Source organism: Herpailurus yagouaroundi, unplaced genomic scaffold (genome assembly GCF_014898765.1).
Source record: "Herpailurus yagouaroundi ecotype Mexico unplaced genomic scaffold, PumYag 203, whole genome shotgun sequence".
Taxonomy (NCBI): domain Eukaryota; kingdom Metazoa; phylum Chordata; class Mammalia; order Carnivora; family Felidae; genus Herpailurus; species Herpailurus yagouaroundi.
The window spans coordinates 14,053,756-14,075,379 of record NW_024412434.1 but is presented as its reverse complement, the minus strand read 5'-3'; the positions used below and the strand labels follow the sequence as shown (position 1 = coordinate 14,075,379).

The 21,624-nt window shown below is 37.6% G+C and overlaps 1 protein-coding gene across 16 annotated transcripts in view; it reads left to right on the top strand.

The window, feature by feature from the left end:
• The window catches only part of MLLT10 (MLLT10 histone lysine methyltransferase DOT1L cofactor), a 249,725-nt gene that overhangs the window by 144,929 nt on the left and 83,172 nt on the right, over positions 1-21,624 (top strand). For all 16 annotated transcript variants that reach the window (XM_040451254.1, XM_040451253.1, XM_040451252.1 and 13 more), the window contains one exon: positions 7,412-7,507. In XM_040451254.1, the coding sequence (XP_040307188.1) occupies positions 7,412-7,507 (96 nt within the window). The remainder of the gene's footprint in view (positions 1-7,411; positions 7,508-21,624) is intronic.

Sequence of the window (21,624 nt, the reverse complement as noted above, 5' to 3'; positions counted from 1 at the left end):
GTGGTTTTTCGGTGGAGTCTTTGAGTTTTCTATATGTAGTTATCATGCCATCTACAAATAGAGTTTTACTTCTTCCTTACCAGTTTGAATGTCTTTTATTTCTTTATGTTGTTTTATGTGGCTAGGACTTCCTGTACTGTGTTGAATAAAAGTGGTGAGAGTGAACATCTCATCTTTTTCCTGACCTTGGGGGAAAAGCTCTCAGTTCTTCACCATTGAGTGTGATATGGGCTGTGCGTTTTTCATATAAAGCCTTTATTATATTGAGGTAGGTGAGGGCTAATAAGTATTTTTGCTTCTTTTGGAAGCCAGAGGGAATGGCAAGGGTACAGTGTAAAATTTCAGCTAGGGCGGTATAAGTTTTTTTGTAAAACCCCAGATTCAGCTCTCTTTTTTAATGCTTGATTAAATGCCTTGTACTAGGTTTTAATCTGTCAACTATGTGGGATGTCTCATTCCTATGGGAGAATACCCTGATTTTATACAATTCATTCTTAGCCTAGATCCTTCCTTGACTTCCAAAGAGTCAGCACCTCTTCACTCTTCCTGTTTTTGTATCCTACTTGTTCCTTTTTCTGCCCTGAAGCTGGTATTACTCTTTAGGCAGAAAAATAACAAATTAAGGGGGCAGGAAAGCAAAAAGATAAAAAGATCTCTTCTTTCCAGATTTGGGAGTTTTTGTGATATTCTCAGAATTCTAAGGAATTGGAAGCAGGATGAAGAGCTGAATTCTATAGCTCAGACTGGGACAGTTTCTGCTCTTATTTCTAAAATTTTCTATTTTATTGCTGGTTGCCAGTTTTTGTTTAATGCATTATTATTTTCTTACATATAAGTATTATCATAACTCAAAAAATTTATTTATTTATTTATTTATTTATTTATTTATTTATTTATTTATTTAGAGGGAGAGGGAGGGAGCGTGCGTGTGTTGGGAGGGACCGAAAGAGAGTCCCAAGCAGTCTCTGTGCGGTCAGCAGGGAACCGTGAGATCATGACCTGAGCTGAAATCAGGAGTTGGATAGGTAACTAGGTAACCAGCCTGAGCCACCCAGGCGCCCCTGTTAATGCATTATTATCTGCTTTTGTCATCTCCCCAGTTTCAGTTACTGTTGGGTTTGTTGTTTCATTTCTTTTTTTCTACTGGTTTTTGTTTGTTCATTTGTTTTTAACTTGGTTAACGTTGGAAATTTTGGTGGGATTTTACATCACCTAATTTTTAAGCGCTTGAGAGTTAGTTGAACATAGGCAACTTAATAGAAATTCACTCAGTTCCAATACAGAATTATGTTATATCAAAATAACTCATATTCATTTCCTTTCTTTTTTAATTTTTTTAAATGTTTTTATTTATTTTTGAGAGAGAGAGAGAGAGAGAGAGAGAGAGAGACAGCACAAGTGGGGGAGGGGCAGAGAGCAAGGGAGACACAGAATCAGAAGACACAGAATCTGAGCTGTCAGCACAGAGCCTGACACAGGGCTCAAACTTGTGAACTCCAAGTTCATAACCTAAGCCTAAGTCAGAAGCTTAACCAGCTGAGCCACCCAGTGCCCCCGTTTTCTTTCTTATGTTATGGCTACACAATTACTTTCTAATATTCGGCTTCCTGGTGAACTCTTCTTGGCACTTAGTAATAATGAAATTCTTTGCTACATACCAGTGAACCTTTGTTAAAAATTTAGATTTTTTTCTGGAAAGTAACCTCCCGCCTGATAATGCATTCCTTCTAGAATTCACTTTTTAACTTACACCAAACATTTCTGTCAGTGGTTCACTGATTATATGTGTACTTTCAAAATTCTCTAAGATCTCTCTGATTCTTTTGGGTCTAAACACATGAGTTTATTTTAAGGGTTATCTATTGTTGTGTACTTTAATTTTCCTTAAAAAATTTTTTTTAATGTTTACTTATTTTTGAGAGAGGGAGCAGGGGAGGAGCAGAGAGAAGGAGACACAGAATCCGAAGCAGGCTTTAAGGTCTGAACTGTCCGCACAAAGCCCACTGTGGGGCTCGAACTCACGAACTAACTGTGAGATCGTGACCTGAGCCGAAGTCGGACACTTAACCAACTGAGCCATCTGGGTGCCCCTTAATTTTCCATCAGGAATTTCTTTACCCATTCCACTTTGCACACAAGCACTCTAAACATAGGTTAAAAACTCCTGTATCATTGTCCTTAAAAATAGTTCATTCTGGAACTAAAGCTACTTTAAAATTGAAATTTTTTTCTCCCTTCTTTTCACCTTTTCCTTCCTTTCTCCACTCTTTGACCTTTCCATGTAAAAATTTCTCATCATAGCCAACTTGTCCCTTTGTTTTTTCTTTAAATTAAAAAAAGTCTGCTTTTTAAAAGTTTCTTTTAAGTTTCTTTGAGGGTGTGGATAAAAGAATCTCCTCTGTGATTAAGTGACTTGGTTTATAAAAATAGGTCCTCACAGGGCTCTTTTAAGGATTAAATGAGATATATGTATTTGTATGGTTCTGATTATTTTTATTGTTAGTTGTGCTCACTGATTCAGTTGGGAGTGACACTGGTTCTGACATTATGGCTTTATATAAAAAATACCCAATACTGGTTTATTTCCTTCTAGTTGTTTTTTATTCATGCATATATTAACCATTTTCCTAAATCTCTAAGCATTTCTTCAGAACATAGTAATTTTAATGGCCATTGTATGGTTTTATAATGATTTTTTCAGTCACATCTCTGTTGTTGCATACTCAGATTGTTTGCAGGTTTTTCTCATGGCAAATAGTACTGTAATAAACAGTATTTAATCCTTTGTTCACCTCCTAGAGGTGAAATTTCTAGGACAGAGAACATTTTTATGGTTTCTAATTCTTTTAAAATTATCCTTCCCAATTTATACGGTCTCTAATATATGCAAGCGCTCATTTCACCATAACCTGAGCAACATTGGGTCTTACAAAAAGCAAAACTCAACAATTTTGATTACTAGTGAGAGCAAAATACTACCTTTAATTCTTTAAAGGTTGAGTTTCACATTTTTTGTTATTTAGTGACTCTGTGTCTTTTGTGAATTGTCCTTTTTACATTGTTCTATGGCATTTATGTGTATATATGTTCAGTGATTTGTAAAAAAAAAATTAAACAGTGCTGAAAATGTAGAACATATTTATTTTACTCATTTTCCAAATTTTTGCTTTTGAAAGGTTTTTAAATTAATGTAGAAGCATTTCAAATGTCAGTAGCTAAACCTGCTTTTTTCCTTTATAATTTTTGCTTTGTTTTTATATGCAGAAAAGAGTCTTTTCTTTTTAAAAGTTAAAGATTTCAAAAATACTGTCTTCCCATCCATTTAGGTTATTTTAATTATTATTTAACTCTTTAAAATAATCCATCTGGATTTTATTATATTTTGAATAATGTACTTTTGCTCAAGTTATTAACCAGTTTTTCTAGTACCAGTATTAGCTAATTTTAATCTTTCCTTGCAAATTTGGAACCCTTATCATATGCTAAATGTTTACATATAACTGAATCTTGTTCTACAGTTTCCTCTTGTTGTGTTGATCTATTAAAATCAGCCTCTCTCTTTTTAAATTTTTATTCATTTTAATGTTTATTTACTTTTGAGAGAGTGCAAGCAGAGGAGGGGCAGAGAGAGAGAGGGAGACTCAGAATCCCAAGCAGGCTCTGTGCTGGCAGTACAGAACCTGATGCGGGGCTCAAACTCGTTAATGTGGAGATCCAAGACCTGAGCCGAAATCAAGACTCGGACGCTCAATCAACTGAGCCACCCAGGCACCCTTTTCTTTTTTAAATCTTATTCCAAATTTTTATTTAAATTCCAGTTAGTTAACATACAGTGTAACATTAGTTTCAGATGTAGAATTTAGTTGCTCATCACTTACATAGAAGCCTAGTGGTCATCAAAACAAGTGCCCTCCTTAATCCCTGTCACATATCTAATCCATCCCCCTACTGTCCTCCCCTCCAGTAACCCTCAGTTCTCTATAGTTAAGAGTCTGTTTCTCGGTTTGTCCCCCCTCTTTTTTTTTTCCTTGCCCTATGTGCATTTGTTTTGGTTCTGAAATTCCACATATGAGTGAAATCCTGTGGTGTTGGTCTTTCTCTGACTTACTTTGCTTAGCATAATACTCTCTAGCTCCATCCATATCATTGCAAATGGCAAGATGTTATGCTTTTTGATGACTGAGTAATATTCCATTGTGTATATATGCCACATCTTTAGCCACTTACCAGTTGATGGAAATTTGGGCTCTTTTCATAATTTGTCTATTGTTGATAATGCTGCTATAAACATTGGGGTGCATGTATATCCCTTAGAATCATTATTTTTGTTTCCTTTGGGTAAATACCTGGTAGGGCCAATTGCTGGATTATAGGGTAGCTCTATTTTTGTTTGTTTGTTTGTTTTTTAAGTTAAACCCCAGCGTGGGGCTTGAACTCAAGACCCTGAGATTAAGAGTGGGATACTGGATACTGACACCAGACTCCCCAGGGTAGTTCTGTTTTTTAACTTTTTGAGAAAACTCCGTATTGTTTTCTGGAGTAAAATCAGCCTATCTCTTTAGTGATTATAATTGGACTGTTTTGATTCATATCTTACAGACTAGTGATATAATCTGTTCACAGTCTGTTTCCACTGAACACTTGCAATCCTCATGTCAGGATACCCTTCCTGATGTACCACATAGAACCAGAATTCTGTGTAATTCCATGATGATTTCTGTATGTTTGTATTTTCATACATGTACATGTGCATTCTTTGCCTTTTACTCCCAAGCAGTTTCCACATTTTAAGAGTTTGTTTGTCTACCTTGTTGTTAGTCAGGGTTATTTACTATTAAATCATCCCATCTCTTGTAGAGTAAAACCCTTGAAGAATAAAACCCAGTATGGGAAGGAGAACATGAAGGATAAAAAAGCTTCTTCATTAACTTTATGGGAGAAAAATATTGATACAGAACTTAAAGACCTGGGATCATTTGAACCTCATATTTATAAGTAATACTGTAATTTATACTTTGTTTAACTCTCACTTTCCAATTGTGTATTCTAGTCTTGTTACAATTAGCTACTGTTGCTTGGTAAACCACCCCACAACTTGTAGTGGCTTATAACAGGCAGTGCTCAGCAGGAACAATTCATCTTGCTTCCACATGTTATCAGCTGGGTTTCCCTATGAGACTATATTCAGCTGGTGGCTGGCAGGGTAGTGTAAGATAGGCGTTTTGTTTGTTTGTTTGTTTTTATTCTTTTGGCATTTTAAGTCATTTTACTTTCACTAAATTATTCCAGCAAGGTAGTCTTATCCACATGTCTGGTGTTAGATGCTGCTGGCTGTGGGCTGGGGTACTTCAGTTTTTTGCCACAGGGTCTCATTCTCTACTTCTCTACTCATTCTCAATCTGTCTGTATCAGAAAGCTTGAAGTGGTTACTTACATGGTGACTGGAATCAAAAGGGCAAAGGTGGCAGCCATCTAAGACTTTTGTAAAGCTTTGGGCTCCTGAACTTGTACATCGCTGTGCACATTCTCTTGGCCAAAGCAAATGGCAAAGCTAATGTAGGTTCATGGGGGGGTGGGGGCGGTGGAGAAGGGGACATGTTATGATGGGAGGAGCAGTGACATCCTGCTACAAAGAAACAGAGGCAGGATTCCTTGGTGGTCATTACTAAGATCTGTTGCAATGAAAACGTAACTCTATATATTCTATATATTTTTCTATATATATATTCTATATATATATATTTCTATATATATATTCTATATATTTTTATTTTAAAATGTTTATTTTTGACAGAGAGAGCCAGTGCGAGTGGGGGAGGGGCAGAGAGAGAGAGGGAGACACACAGAATCTGAAGCAGGCTCCAGGCTCTGAGCGGTCAGCACAGAGCCCCACACAGGGCTCAAACTCATGAACCCTGAGATCATGACCTGAGCCGAAGTCGGCCGCTTAACCCACTGAGCCACCCAGGCATCCTTAAAATGTAACTCTTTCTTTTTTTTCTTTTTTTTTTTTTTAATTTTTTTTTTTAACGTTTATTTATTTTTGAGACAGAGAGAGACAGAGCATGAACAGGGGAGGGTCAGAGAGAGGGAGACACAGAATCTGAAACAGGCTCCAGGCTCTGAGCTGTCAGCACAGAGCCCGACGCGGGGCTCGAACTCACGGTCCGCGAGATCATGACCTGAGCCGAAGTCGGCCGCTTAACCGACTGAGCCACCCAGGCGCCCCAAAATGTAACTCTTTAAATAATAGTAAGTTTTACTCCCGATCCTGATTTTTTCAATTCAGTTTCAATTCTTTCAATACAATTGAAAACAATTTGTTTAAATTTTTTGTCATTAAATAAAGTTGGTCTCCTAATATGTAATTAATTTCTAATCTAATTGAATTCTTTTTATATTTAATTCATCAGTTTTAGTACTTTAAATTGCAAGTAGCACACCAAAACTTTAAATGATTAAAAAAAATTTTTAAGTTTATTTTCGGAGAGAGAGAAAGTGCAAGTGGGGTAGGGCAGAGACAGAGGGACAGAGAGAATCTCAAGCAGGTTCCATGCTGTCAGTGTGGACTGAGATCATGATCTGAGCCGAAATTAAGAATTGGACGCTTAACTGACAGAGCTACCCATGCACTCCTAAATTATTTTTGTTTGAGATAGCTGATTCATACATTTTTCTGAGTAAACCTAGGAAAAAATTTCTTAACCTAAGTTTCTGTGGCCTGGTTTCCAGTTTGTGGGCCATACAATTTAATGCATAGTGATGTAGAATCTGACACTATTCTAATGTGATAGTGTATGTCAAAGTGCTATGAAGTTTTAAAGTGCAGTGTATAAAATATACCAAAAGTATTTGATGTTTTTTTGTTTTGTTTTAAGTGTTTATTTATTTTGAGACAGTTGAGGCGGGCGAAGGGAGAGAGGGAGAGAGAGAGTATCATAAATAGGGTCCATGCTCAGCACAGAGCCCAGTGTGGGGCTTGGTCTCATGACTGTAGGAACCTGACCTGAGCTGAAATCCAGAGTCGGATGCTTAACTGACTGAGCTACTGAGGAACCCCTTTGGTGTTTTTAGGTAGAAAAAAATATAGGTTGCCTGATATAAATGTATCAAATAATTATAGACTTCAGTTGTTTATATATTATTTTAGGTTGGTCAAGAATAAGGGAGCTGAAATCACTTAAAATAATTTTTACCCGTGTTACTATACATCTTAATGTATTTATAATACTATTTTACTAGTATTGTTTATCAAATAATATGAATACAATCAAAGGAAGTAATGTTTTATTATTTGTCAAGTATTCATTAACATTTTGAGTTACTAAACAGAATTATGAAAGAATCTAATCTTTATATACATGGTTTATGATTTAAATTTAAATTGGATTTTATTTCTGTGCGTTTCTAGAAATATAAAGAAAAGGACAAACACAAACAAAAACACAAGAAGCAACCAGAGCCATCACCTGCGTTGGTTCCTTCTTTGACTGTTACCACAGAAAAAGTAAGTTTTAAGTGCCATATTTTGTTTTATATAATAACTAGTTATGTGCTGGCTTTTACCTTTAAGAAGTAATATCATTCTCAGTGTCCTGGTTCCCTTTAACTTTTCTTACCTCTTTAACCCTACGTTAAACACTTTAGGATTCCCATTTCTTAGTCTTTTATTTTACATTCTGTTTATACTCAGTTCTGAAAAATAGTAAGTAAGGCTAACAACTTGGGGGGGCATCATTGAGATTAAGAATTTAGGCTATAGAGTGGGCTTTGTTCACCTGTGATTTTGAATTCTGGCTTCACCACTGAGTGTTAGTTAACCTCTTTGTAACTTTGTTTGATCATCTGTAAAATGGGTGAAATAATTATTGGAATTGAATAAGATAATATATGTAAAACAATTACAACAGTATCTGGTTCATAGGAAGTATTATAGTAAATGTTATATGTGCCTAATGTGAAAACAAGTGTGGACAGGGAAAGGTGCTGGGACATAATGAGCAAGGAGCGGGGAGAACCACAGAAGGTGATACTGGCCAAGGGGCCAATCACGTAGGGCTGTGCAAACCAGTGCAAGGACTTGGTTTTTGAGTTTGATTCAAAAGCCAGCCATTGGTGCATACCATCTGACTTAGGTTTTATTAGGATCTCTGGCTGCTTTGTTCTGGATAGACTAGAGAGTCAAGGATGGAAGCTGGGAAGCCCTTAGGAGATTATTATAATAATGCAGAGAGAGATGGTGGTAATAGGGGAGGTGGTGAGAGGTTATGAGAATTTGAATTTATTTAAATGTAGAACCCACGTAGCTTTCTCAGAAAGAAGATGAGACGTGTGAGAGAAAGAGAGGATCCAAGGAAGAGTCAAAGGGTGTTGGACCAGATAACTAGAAAAATGCAGTTGCTGTTAACAAAGATGGGAAAGACTGTGGGTGGGGTGTGTTAGGTTGAGGACAAGATGAGGAATTCAGTTTTGGATATGCTATTAGTGCTCTCTTGCTTCCAGAACAAATGTAGCAATTTAAAACAATATAAAAGTGTTATCTCCCTGTTCTGGAGGCTGGAAGACTGGTGGGCTCAGCTGGTTCCTCTGGATCTCTCAAAGCTGGCCTGGGTTCTTATCTGGGAGCAAGAGCTTCTAAGCTCATTCAAGTTGTTGATTTACAAAAAAAAATTTTTTTAATGTTTATTTTTTCTTGAGAGAGAGACAGAGTATGAGTGAGGGAGGAGCAGAGAGAGAGGGAGACACAGAATCTGAAGCAGGCTCCAGGCTCTGAGCGTTCAGCACAGAGTACGACACGGGGCTCGAGCTCACGAACTGCGAGATCATGACCTGAGCCGAAGTCGGATGCTTACCGACTGAGCCACCTAGGCACCCCCAAGTTGTTAATTTATGTCCATTTTATTTCTGGCTCTCAGCTGCGGTCTGCCCTTAGCTTCTAGAGGCTCTCTTCAGCCCTTACACGTATGTCCATCCGTCTCAGAGCCAGCACTAGCCTATTGAGTCCTTCCCATACTTGGGATCTCTCTGACTTCTTCTCTGCTGCACCTTTTCTGCTTCTGCCCACAGAAAGTTCTCTTCTTTTAAGGGTTCATGAGATTAGAATGGGTCTGCCTGAAAAATCCAGAATAATTTTCTTATTTTAAAGTCTGTAGCCTTACTTAAATTAGCAAAGACCCTTTTGCCATGTAACATAACTTGTCACATGTTTTAGGGATTAGGATGTGGACATCTTGGCTGGACTGTTTTGCCTACTTTAGGGTTGAAATATTTATTAGACACCCAGGTAGAAATGTTAATTAACCAGTGGCATGCATAGTGTAGCATTTGGAAAATAGGTCCAGACTATGGGTATAATTTTGGCAACAGTGTGCATAAAGAGTTTACGTAAAGCCATGAGAGTGGGTGCCAGTGGAGGAGTGAGTGCAGGTGGTGAGGACAAGAGGCCTTAGGACACCCTACGGCTGCCAGTATTGAAAGGTCTTGGAGCAGAGGTGAAACTAGCAAATAAGACTGAGAAGAGGGCCAGAGTCTGGAAGAACACAAAGAAGATGTGAATATGCTGGAAGTGAAGTTAAAGAAAAGGAAAAAAAAAAAGTTAACTGTGTCATAATAATATAAGGACTAGCTATCATATTTAGTTACATGGTAATCTGAAAGTTCTAGTTTGAACTTTCTAGAATGTTAAAAATGGAAACATACAATATTTTACACTTTGTCTTCTTTCACTCGGCATACTTTGAAATTCATCCATGTTGTGTGTATCAGTACGTTCTTTTTATTGCTGACTACTTTCTTTTTTTTTTTTTTAATTTTTTTTAACATTTATTTATTTTTGAGACAGAGAGAGACAGAGCATGAATGGGGAGGGTCAGAGACAGGGAGACACAGAATCCGAAACAGGCTCCAGGCTCTGAGCTGTCAGCACAGAGCCCGACGCAGGGCTTTAACTCACGGACCGTGAGATCATGACCTGAGCCGAAGTCGGCTGCTTAACCGACTGAGCCACCCAGGCGCCCCAATTGCTGAGTACTTTCTATTGTCTGGACATATCATAATGATTATCCATTCAGTAATTGATGGACATTCAGATTGTTTTCCAATTTTTGGCTATTAACAAAGCTACTAGGAATATAATACAAATCTTTATATGGACAGATTTTTCTTGCATAAATACCAAGGAATGGAATAGCTGGGTTACCTGGTAGGTGTAGCCTTAAGTTTTAAAGACACTATCAAACTATTTTCCAAAATAGTTGTACCATTCAATGATTCTGCCAGCAGTGTATCAGGGGTCTGTTCCTCTACATTCTCTGCACTACTTGGTATGGTTTAATTTTGGCATTTCTAGTGGGTGTGGGGTACTTTCTCATTGAAGTTTCAGTTTGCATTTCTTTAATGATTAAATTATGTTGAATGTCTTTCCATGTGTGTATTTGCCATTTCTTTATTTTCTTTGGTGAAGGTCTGCTCAGATCTGTCTTTTTTTATTGACTTGGTTTGTTTTCTGAATTTTGTGAGACAACATGTGTTCTAGATGCAAGTCCCTTATCGGGTACATTATTTGCAGGTATTTTTCCCACTCAGTGGCTTAAGCAGACATTCTTCTTCTTCTTTTTTTTTTTTTTTTTAATGTTTATTCATTTTTAATAGAGACAGAACAGGAGCAGGGGGAGGGGCAGAGAGAGAGGGAGACACAGAATCCAAAGCAGGCTCCAGGCTCCAGCCCCAAGCTGTCAGCACAGAGCCCGACGCGGGGCTCGAACTTGTGAACTGCAAGATCATGACCTGAGCTGAAGTCAGATGGTAACTGACTAAGCCACTCAAGCGCTCCTTAAGCAGACATCTTAATTAAATGGTTAGTATATACTTTTTTAAAATATGTTTTCTTCTAGAAGTTTTATATTTTCATCTTTCACATTTACCCTTTTGAGTTAATTTTTGCTTATGTGACTTATACATCAGAGTCCACTTATTCGAATTATAGATACCCAGTTTTTCTGGATCACTTGTGAGACAGACTGTTCTTTCTCCACTGAATTGCCTTTACCCACATTTGTTGAATCCCACTTGACCATATATATATTGGTCTCTTTTTGAAATCTGTTCTCTGTTGATCTGTTTGTCTGCTTTTACATTTTTTAAAACTAGTATTCATTCATTCATTCATTATTTATTTATTTATGTGCGCGAGTGCATGAGTGTGAGAGAGGAACGGAGAGGGAGGGAGGGAGGGAGGGGGAGAGAGGGGGGGGGCCAATCTTAAGCAGACTCCATGCTCAACGCACAGCCCAACGTGGGGTTTGATTCCCACAATGCTGGGATCATGACATGAGCAGAAATCAATTCTTGGATGCTAAACTGACTGAGCCACCTAGGTGCCCCTGTCTTTTACATTTAATACCACACTATCTTGATTACTGTAGCTTTATAATAACCAGTTAGGTCAGGTAGGATCCATTTTCCAACTTTGTTCTTCTCTTTCAAAGTCATTTTGACTATTCTAGGTTCAGTTTTTACGTGAGTTTTAGAATCAGATTGTCAAGTTGTTGAAATAAAACTGCCTGTATTTTGATTCAAACTGCATTGAATCTACAAATCATTTTGAGGGAGAATTAATGTCTTTAACAATATTGACTCTTGTGATTCACGAACACAGTATATCTCTTTAATGTATTTTAATCTCAGTAACAAGTATACAGGTTTTATAAATCTTTTTTCAGCTCTGTTCCTAAATGTTTGATGTTTTTTGGTGCTGTTATAATCTTTTTTAAGGTGTAAATTTCTGATTGTTTCTTACTAGTGTATAGAAATACTTTTTTGTAGTTTTGTATGTTTATGTGGTGTCCTGCAAACTTGCTGAAAATTCTTATTTCCAGTAGCTTATTGATTCCGTGGGATTTTCTTCATAGATGATCAGGCCAACTACAAATAAGACAGTTGTACTTCATCCTTTCTGGCCTGGATGCCCCGTATTTCTTATTATATTGTTAACTACAAGTGGTGAGAGTGAGCATCTTTGCTTTATTCTTGAAATTAGGGGGAAAGTAATCTTCTAACATTGTATATGATGTTGAAGTTTACTTCTGTTCCTAGTTTGTGGAGTTTTTAATTGGCCATGGATATTAGATTTTGTCAAATAATTTTTCTATATATTTTAATAGATACATTAATATGATGGATGTTTTTTCTTTTTTTAATCTGTTAATATGATGAAGTACATTCATTGGTTGATTTTTTTTTTCCTGCTGTTAAGCCAGATAAATGCCACTTTGTCTTGATATATTACCAGTTGTGTACATTACTGAATTCAGATTTTTGGAATGTGAAGACATTTTTGCATCTGCATTCATGAGAGATACTGGCCTATAGTTTTTTTTGTAGAATGTCTTTGGATTTGGTTAAAAAATAATGCTAGACTCAGAATGAGTTGCCAAATGTTCACTCTTGTTCAGTTTTCTGGAAGAGTTTGTCTAAATTTGGTATTATTTCTTAGTGTTTTATAGAGTTTCCTCTTTTTTTTTTTTTTTTTAAGTTTATTTATTTTGAGAGGGGGTAGGTGGGGGGGAGGGAGGTGGGGAGAGGGAGAGAGAGAATTCCAAGCTGTCAGTGTGGAGCCTGATGCAGGGCTCAAACTCACGAACCATGAGATCATGATGAACCATGAGATCATGACGTGAACCAAGATCAAGTCGGACGCTTAACTGACTGAGCCCCCTGGCTGCCCCTGGTAGAATTCTGAAGCCATTTGGGCATAGAGGTTTTCTTGGGAAGTTTTTTCAAAACTATAATTCCATTTCTTTAATAGATAGAGAACTATTTAGGCTGTTCTTCTTGAGGTACTTTTGGCAGTTTGTATCTTTTTTTCTAATCCAGGCTGGATAGAGGTTTATGAAGTTTATTGATCTTAAATTATTAGCTTTTGGAATCTGATTTTTTTTTTTTTCTAATGATCTTAAGGTTTTGTATTTTAGTTTTTAGTAGTTTTAGGTTTTTATTTCTGTTCTGATTTTATTTTTTCCTTCCTACTGCTTGGTTTGGCTTTACTTCATTCTTTTTTTTCTAATTTTTTAAGGTATAAGATGATTTAATTTATTTGAGGCCTTTTTTTGATATAGCAGTTCAAAAAAATAAACTTAAAAAAAATTTTTTTTTAAATTTTTTTTTTCAACGTTTTTATTTATTTTTGGGACAGAGAGAGACAGAGCATGAACGGGGGAGGGGCAGAGAGAGAGGGAGACACAGAATCGGAAACAGGCTCCAGGCTCCGAGCCATCAGCCCAGAGTCTGACGCGGGGCTCGAACTCAACGGACCGCGAGATCGTGACCTGGCTGAAGTCGGACGCTTAACCGACTGTGCCACCCAGGCGCCCCTAAAAAAATTTTTTTTGACATTTATTTATTTTCAAGAGACAGAGACAGAGTGTGAATGGGGGAGGGGCAGAGAGAGGGAGGAGGACAGAATCTGAAGCAGGCTCCGGGCTCCCGTCAGTGCAGAGCCCAACGCGAGGCTCCAACCCACTAACTGTGAGATCATGACCTGAACTGAAGTCAGATGCTTACCCGACTGAGCCACCCAGGCACTCCCCCCTCAAAATAATAAACTTAAATTAATTTTTTAGATTTTTTAAATTAAATTTTTAGTAAGAATGGAATCATACTTTCTAGTGTACAATCTACAAATAATACCTGTTTTGCACTGACATTTTTATAAACGAACTTTGGAAGTTTCCATGCATAAAAATTAAGGAATAGATAAATGGGTAGATTTAAATGCTGTGTGGGTGGGGAAATTTTGCCTTGCAATCTAGTGGCAGACAAATAGCTCTTTTCTTTTTTTTAATGCAGCTTATTTGAATTTAAATCAAAACAAAAGCGGTTCATCCATTTTTTTTCTCATCCCCCAGTGCCTCCCCTGCCTCTGACAATACCCACATTTATTTTTTAGAGCAGTTTTAGAATCGCAGCAAAATTGAGTGGAAATTACAGAGATTTCCAGTGTACCCTCTGTCCCATATTCATCTTCCCCCACTATCAGAGTGATACATTTATTATAATATGTGAATCTACACTGAAACACCATTATTGCCCAAAGTCCATAGTTGATATTGGGGTTCACTCTTGGTGTTGTATGTTTGGTTCTGTGAGTAACTATTTGAGGACACGTATCCATCACTATAGTATCCTACAAAACTTTTACTCCCCTGAAACTTCTCAGTGTTCTGCCAATTTATTTCTCCTTCCTTTCAAACCCCAACAACCACTAGTCTTTTTAGTGGTCGCCGTAGTTTAACTTTTCCAAAATGTCGTATAAAATTGGAATCACACAGTGTGTAGCTTATTCATATTGACTTCTTTCATGTGGTTTTATGCTTTAAAGTTTCCTCCATGTCTTTTTCTTAATATTTTTAAGATGTTATTTTTTTTAGAGTAGTTGCAGGTCCAGAGCAAAATTGAGAGGAAGGTACTAGGATATCCCGTATATCCCTTTTTTCCCTATTCCCACACATTTATAGCCTCCCCTGTTATCAACATCCTTCAAAAAAGTGGTAAATTTGTTACTGCTGGTGAACCTACATTGACTCTTAATTATCACCCAAAGTTCATAGTTGATGTTAGGATTCACTCTTGGTGTTGTGTGTTCTATGGGTTGGACAGATGTATGGTGACACACGTATCCACTATGATAGGATCATACAGCATAGTTTCACTGCCCTAAAAAGTCCTGTTTTCCAGCTATTCATCCCTCCCACCCTCTCTAGCCCCTGGCAACCACTGATCTTTTCACCGTGTCCATAATTTTGACTTTTTCAAAATGTCGTAAGTTGGAATCATAGTATGTAGCCTTTTTGGACTGGCTTTTTTCACTTAGTAATATGAATGTAAGATTCTTCTATATCTTTTTGAGGCTTGGTAACTGATTTCTTTCTAGGACTGAATAATAAGCCATTGACTGGATATACCAGTTTGTTTATCCAAAAGGACATCTTGGTTGCTTCCAGGTTTTGGCAATTATGAGTAAAGCTGCTATAAACATCTGTGTGCAGGTTTTTGTGTCGATGTAATTTTTCACTTCTTCTGGGTAAATACCAAGGAATATAATTGTGGGATAATACAGTGTAGGAGTATGTTGAATTTTGTAGGAAACAGCCGAACTGTTTTCTAAAGTGGCTGAATCATTTGGCATTTCCACCAACAATGAGTTGAGAGTTCCTTTTTCTCTACGTTCTCCCCAGCGTCTGGTACTGTTGGTTTTTTGGATATTGGCCATCCTAATAGGTGTAGAGTGGCATGTCATTGTTTAAATTTTCATTTCTCTGCTGCCATAGGATGTGGAGTTTCTTTTCTTGTGCTTACTTGCTATCTGTATATCGTCTTCAGTGAGGTTTCAGAATTTCTGGTCCTTTTAAAAATCAGTTCATTTGCTATTGTTTTATGAAGGATTCTTTATATATTTTAGATAAGTCTTATCAGGTATGTCCTTTTTTTTATAAGTGTATTTATTTGTTTTGAGAGAGAGTGCATGCACGTGCACAAGTGTGAGAGGGGTAGAGAGAGGGGAGAGAGAGAATCCCAAGCAGGTTCTGTGCTGTCAGCACAGGGCCTGACACCGGGCTTAATGCTACAAACTATGAGATCACAGCCTGAGCTGAAACCAAGAGTCAGACACTTAACTGACTGAGCCTCCCAGGCACCCTCTTTTTTTTTAATTTGAGTACAGCTGACACACTATGTTAGATTAGTTTCAGCTGTACAACATAGTGATTCAACAACTCTATATATCATGTTACGCTCACCACAAGTGTAGTTACCATCTATCACCATATAATAGTCCCGAAAATGCCATCGACTGTATGCCCTATGCTGTATCTTTTAACTCCTATAACTTATTCTTTCCATAATTGGAAGCATGTGTTTCCCACTCTCCTTTATGCATTTTGCTCATCCCCCCATACCCTTCTTCTCTTGCAACCATCATTTTGTTCCTTGTATTCATTAGGTCTGATTCTGCTTTTTGCTTGTTGATTCATTTGTTTTTTAGATTCTACACGTAAGGAAATCATATGGTATTTGTATTTGTCTGACTTATTTCACTTAGTGTAATACCCTAGGTTAATTCCTGTTGCAAATGGCAAGATCTCATCCTTTTAAAAAAAATTTTTTTTTTCAACATTTATTTATTTTTGGGACAGAGAGAGACAGAGCATGAACAGGGGAGGGGCAGAGAGAGAGGAAGACACAGAATCGGAAACAGGCTCCAGGCTCCGAGCCATCAGCCCAGAGCCTGACGCGGGGCTCGAACTCACGGACCACGAGATCGTGACCTGGCTGAAGTCGGACGCTTAACCGACTGCGCCACCCAGGCGCCCCAAGATCTCATCCTTTTATATGGCTGCATAATACTCTGTTGTGTATTCCATCCCATTCCATATATATATAATCACATCTTCTTTATTCAGCCATCAGTGGACGCTTGATAGCTTCTGTACTTTGGCTATTGTAAATAAAGCTGCTGTAAGAATAGAATGTGCATGTGTCTTTTCAGATTAGTGTGTTTGTTTTCTTTGGGTAGCAAATACCCAGTAGTGGAATTATTGGATCATATGGTATTTCTATTTTTATATTTTTTTGAGGAATAGAAAACTTTACTGCAGGTAAATAAAAGGGTTATTTAGTTATCTTCTGAATTCTATTTTTAGTTTGTCAAGGAACTTCCATACTATCTTCCACTGTGGCTGTAACAATTTACATTCTTAACAACAGTGCACAAAGATCCCTTTTTCTCCACATCTTTGTCAACACTTGTTTATCGTCTTTTTGATTTTAGCCATTCTGATGGGTGTGAGGTGATACTGTTTTGATTTGCATATTTGTCATGATTAGTGATATTTGGCATCTTTTCATGTGTGTGTCTGCCATCTGTATGTCTTCTTTTAAAAATGTTTATTCAGGTCCTCTTGTCCATTTTGCAGTCACTTTTATTTTGTGTTCAGTTGTATAAATTCTTAACATATTTTGGATATTAACCCTTTGTCAGATATATCATTGACAGATACCTACTCTTTTTTTTTTTTTTTTTAATGTTTGTTTATTTTTGTCAGAGAGTATGAGCAGGGGAGGGGCAGAGAGAGAGGGGGACAGAGGATCTGAAGCAGGCTCTGCACCGATAGCAGTGAGCCTGATGCAGGGATGGAACTCAGGAACCATAAAATGATGACCCTAGCTGAAGTCAGAAGCTCAACCGACTGAGCCACCCCTCTGATCCAGCAGATACCTACTCTTCCGCAGTGGGTTGCCTTTTTGTTTTGTTGATGATTTCCTTTGCTGCGCAAAACTTTTATTTTGATGTAGCCCTGACAGTTTATTTTTTCTTTTATTTTCCTTGCCTGGGGAGACATATTTAGAAAAGTGTTTCTATGGCCAGTGTTAAAGATGTTTTTCGTCTAGGTTTTCGTCCTGGTTTCAGGTCTCACATTTAGGCTTATTTTTAGGTATGGTGTAAGAAAGTGGTCCAGTTTCATCCTTTTGCATGTCACTGTCCAGTTTCAGCACCATTTATTGAAGCGACTTTCTTTTCCCCATTGTATGTATATTCTTGACTTCCTTTGTCATGGAGTTAATTGACCACATAAACACAAGTGTGGGTTTATTTCTGTGTCCCCTGTTTTGTTGATGTATGTGCCTGTTTTTGTTCAGCATTGTGTTTTGATTATGACAGCTTTGGTAGTGTATCTTGAGATCTGGAATTGTGACACTTCCAGCTTTGTTCTTCTTTTTCAAGATTGCTTGGGCTATTTGGGGTATTTGTGTTTCAATATGGATGTTGGTATTATTTGTTCTAGTTTTGTGAAAAATGTCAAGTATGTCTTCTTTAAGTATTTTCTCAGCCTGTGGCTGATGTTTTCATTTTCTGGATGATGTCTTTCGTAGAGCAAAAGTTTATTTTATTTCATTACTAGTTTTTAAAATGTTTATTTAATTTTGAAGGAGAGAGAGAAAGAGCATGGCTGGGAGAGGGGCAGAGAGAGAGGGAGACACAGAATCTGAAGCAGGCTTCAGGCTCCGAGTTGTCAGCACTGAGCCCAATGTGGGACTCTAACTCACAAACCTCAGGACCATGACCTGAGCCGAAGTCGGACACTCAACCGACTGAGCCACTCAGGAGCCCCAAGCAAAAGTTTTTAATTTTAATGAAGTTCGGCTTACCATTTTTTTCTTTCATGGATTGTGCTTTTGGTGTTATATCTGAAAAGTCATTGCCAAACCCAAGGTTATCCTATTTTCTCCTATGTTATCTTTTAGGAGTTTTGTAGTTCTGTGTTTTACATTTAGATCTATGATCAATTTTGAGTTAATTTTTGTGAAGGGTGTAAATGAATTTATGTCTAGATTCATTTTTTGCATGGGGATAACCAGTTCTAGCCCTAGTTGTTGAAAAGCTTGTGTTTGTTCCATTGTAGTGCTTTTGCACCTTTATCAAAGGTTAGTTGACTGTAGTTATGTGGGTCTGTTTCTGAAGTTTTTTTTTTAATCAGTTCCATTGATCTGTTTGTCTATTCTTTCAACAGCACTACACTATCTTAATTACTGGAGGTTTTTTTTTTTAGTTGCTGTAGCTTTTAAGCAAGTCTGAAATTGAGTAATGTCACTACTCCAGCTTTATTCTTGTCCTTCACTTTTGTGTTGGCTATCCTGTATCTTTTTACATTTTCGTATGTGCCTTAGCATCAATTTGTCAGTATCTGCAAAAATTGGCTGGGATTTTGGTTGAAATTGTATTGAATCTGTAGATCAATTTGGAGGAACTGACATCTTGACCATATTAAGTTTTGCTGTCTATGAAGTTGGGATATCTCTTCATTTATTTAGTTCTTTAATTTTGTTTATACAAGTTTTGTTGCTTTTCTCATGTAGACCTTATACATATTGTTAGATTAAAACTTTAAGTATTTAATTTTTGGAGGTGCTTTTGTACATGGTATTGTGTTTTTAATTCAAAATTCTACTTGTTCCTTGTGAATATATATGAAAGCAGTTTCTCTCTTTCATTTAACCTTGGTTTTGCAGTCTTTACGTAATTGTTTATTAGTTCCAGGAATTTTTTGGTCAGTAATTTTGGATTTTCTACATGGACAACCATGTTCTCTATGAAAAACCACACTTTCACTTCTTCCTTCTCAATCAGTTTATATTTTATTTCCTTTTCTTGTCTTTTTACATAAACTAGGACTTCCAGTATGATGTTGTAATGGAGTGGTTCCTGATATTAGTGGGAAACCTAGTTTCTCACCATTAAGCATGATGTTAGCTGTAAGTTAACCAACTTTACCAAGTTGAGGAAGTTCCCCTTTTATTCCTAGTTTTCTGAGAGTTTTTAAACTTCACCCATTGTGAATGGGTATTGTACTTTGTCACATGCTTTTTCTGCAACCTGCAGGGGAGGGGCAGAGAGAGAGGGAGACAGAATCTGAAACAGAGCTCAATGCAGGGCTCGAACTCACGGATTGTGAGATCGTAACCTGAGCCAAAGTTGGACGCTTAACTAACTGAGCCCCCCATGCGCCCCTTTTTCTACAACTGTTGATATGATGTATGATTTTTTTTTATCTTGTTGATGTGATGGATTACATTAATTTGTTTGAAGATTATTTATTTTGAGAGAGAAGGAGAGTGTGCATGATCAGGGGAAGGGGAGACAGAGAATCCCAAGCAGGCTCCCTGTTGTCAGTGCAGAGCCTGAAGCTGGGCTCAATCCCACGAACCGTAAGATCCTGTCTCGGGGCTCCATCTCATGACCATGAGATCATGACCTGAGCTGAAATCAAGAGTCAGGTGCTTAACCAACTAAGCAACCCAGGTACCCCTCCATTCATTGATATTTAATCAATGAGTGTCTTCATATTTAAAGTGTTTCTTGTAGATAGCCTATAAGTGAGTCTTATTTTTAAGTTTTTTTAAAAATGTTTTTATTTATTTTTGAGAGACAGAGAGTAAGAGAGAGAGAGAGAGAGAGAGAGAGAGCGAGCGCTAGTGGCCAGAGACAGAGGGAGACACAGAATCCAAAGCAGGCTCCAGGCTCTGAGCTGTCAGCACAGAGCCCAACATGGGGCTCAAACCTGTGATCTGTGAGATCATGACCTGAGCCAAAATCAGACGCTCAACCAACTGAGCCACCCAGATGCCCCATAAATGAGTCTTGTTTTTGATCAGTTCTTTTAATTGGTATATTTAAACTATTTATGTTTAAGGTAATTATTGATACAGTTAGGTTAATATTTCCCAGATTTGTAACTGTTTTCTATTTGTTGCTCTAGATCTTTGGTACTGTTTTTGTCTTCCAAATGTTTTCTACTTATCAGGGTTTTTGTTTTTCTTTCAGTTTAAAAAATTGTTTTTAGTGTTAATTTTGATAGAGAAACAGAGTGTGAGTGGGCAAGGGGCAGAGAGATAGGGAGACACAGAATCCAGAGCAGGCTCCAGGCTCTGAGCTGGTCAGTACCTCATTAATGGCAGAATGCCCTCCCCCCTCACTTTTAAAAAATGTTTTAATGTTATATTTTATATTTGAGAGAGAGAGAGAGAGAAGAGGGGCAGAGAGAGAGGGAGACAGAATCTGAAGCAGGCTCCAGGCTCAGAGCTGTCAGCACAGAGCCTGATGAGGGGCTCGAACTCAAGAACCGTGAGATCAAGGTCAGATGCTTAACCGACTGAGCCACCCAGGTGTCCCATAATGGCCTTTCTTCTTGCCAGGCTTCTTTGAGGGAGCCATTCTGCCGGGCCCTGGTTGGAAAGGGAAGAGCAGATATATTGTGGGAGAGGGAAAGCAGCAGAGCAAGTACAACTTCCCGGTTATCTGTCAGCGTGAGGAAGGGGAGAGGTGACCCTCCTCCTAAGGATTTTGAGTTTTTTTTAAATGGTTCCATTTTCTTTCATTTCTTAACATATCAATTATACTTTTTTCATAGTTGCTCTACTGTTTGCAGTATATATAAATATAGAGCTAATCCAAGTTCACTTTCAAATTATTCTACACCACTTCACAGTTAGTACCTGTACCTTATAATGACAAAATATTCCTAAATTCCTCCCTCCCATCTTTTCTGTCAATGCTGTCATTCATTTCAGTTATACAGAAGCACATGTAAGCGTATATGTGCTTAAGACTATACAAACATATTGTTGCTATCATTACTTTGAACACTGTTAGATCAAGTAAGTATAAGAAAAATCAGAGTTTTAATTTTACCTTCGTTGATTCATTCTCTGATGCTCTTCTTTATATAAATCCAAATGTCTGAGCTGTATCATTTCCTTCTCTCTGAAGAATTTCTTTTCACTTTTCCTGCAAGGTAGACCTATGGTAACAACTTCCCTCAATTTCTGTTTGTTTGAGAAAGTCTTTGTTTTCACTTTTGAAGGATGATTTTGCAGTGTACAGAATGCTAGGTCTTTTCCCCCTCTCAACACATTATTTCATATCATTCTCTTCTTGGTTGTATTATTTCTGAGAAGTCAGATGTAATTCTTATCTTTGCTACTTCATGGATAAGGCTTTTTCCCCTCCAGCTTCTTTCAGTACGTGTGTGTGTGTGTGTGTGTGTGTGTGTGTGTGTGTGTGTGTGTGTG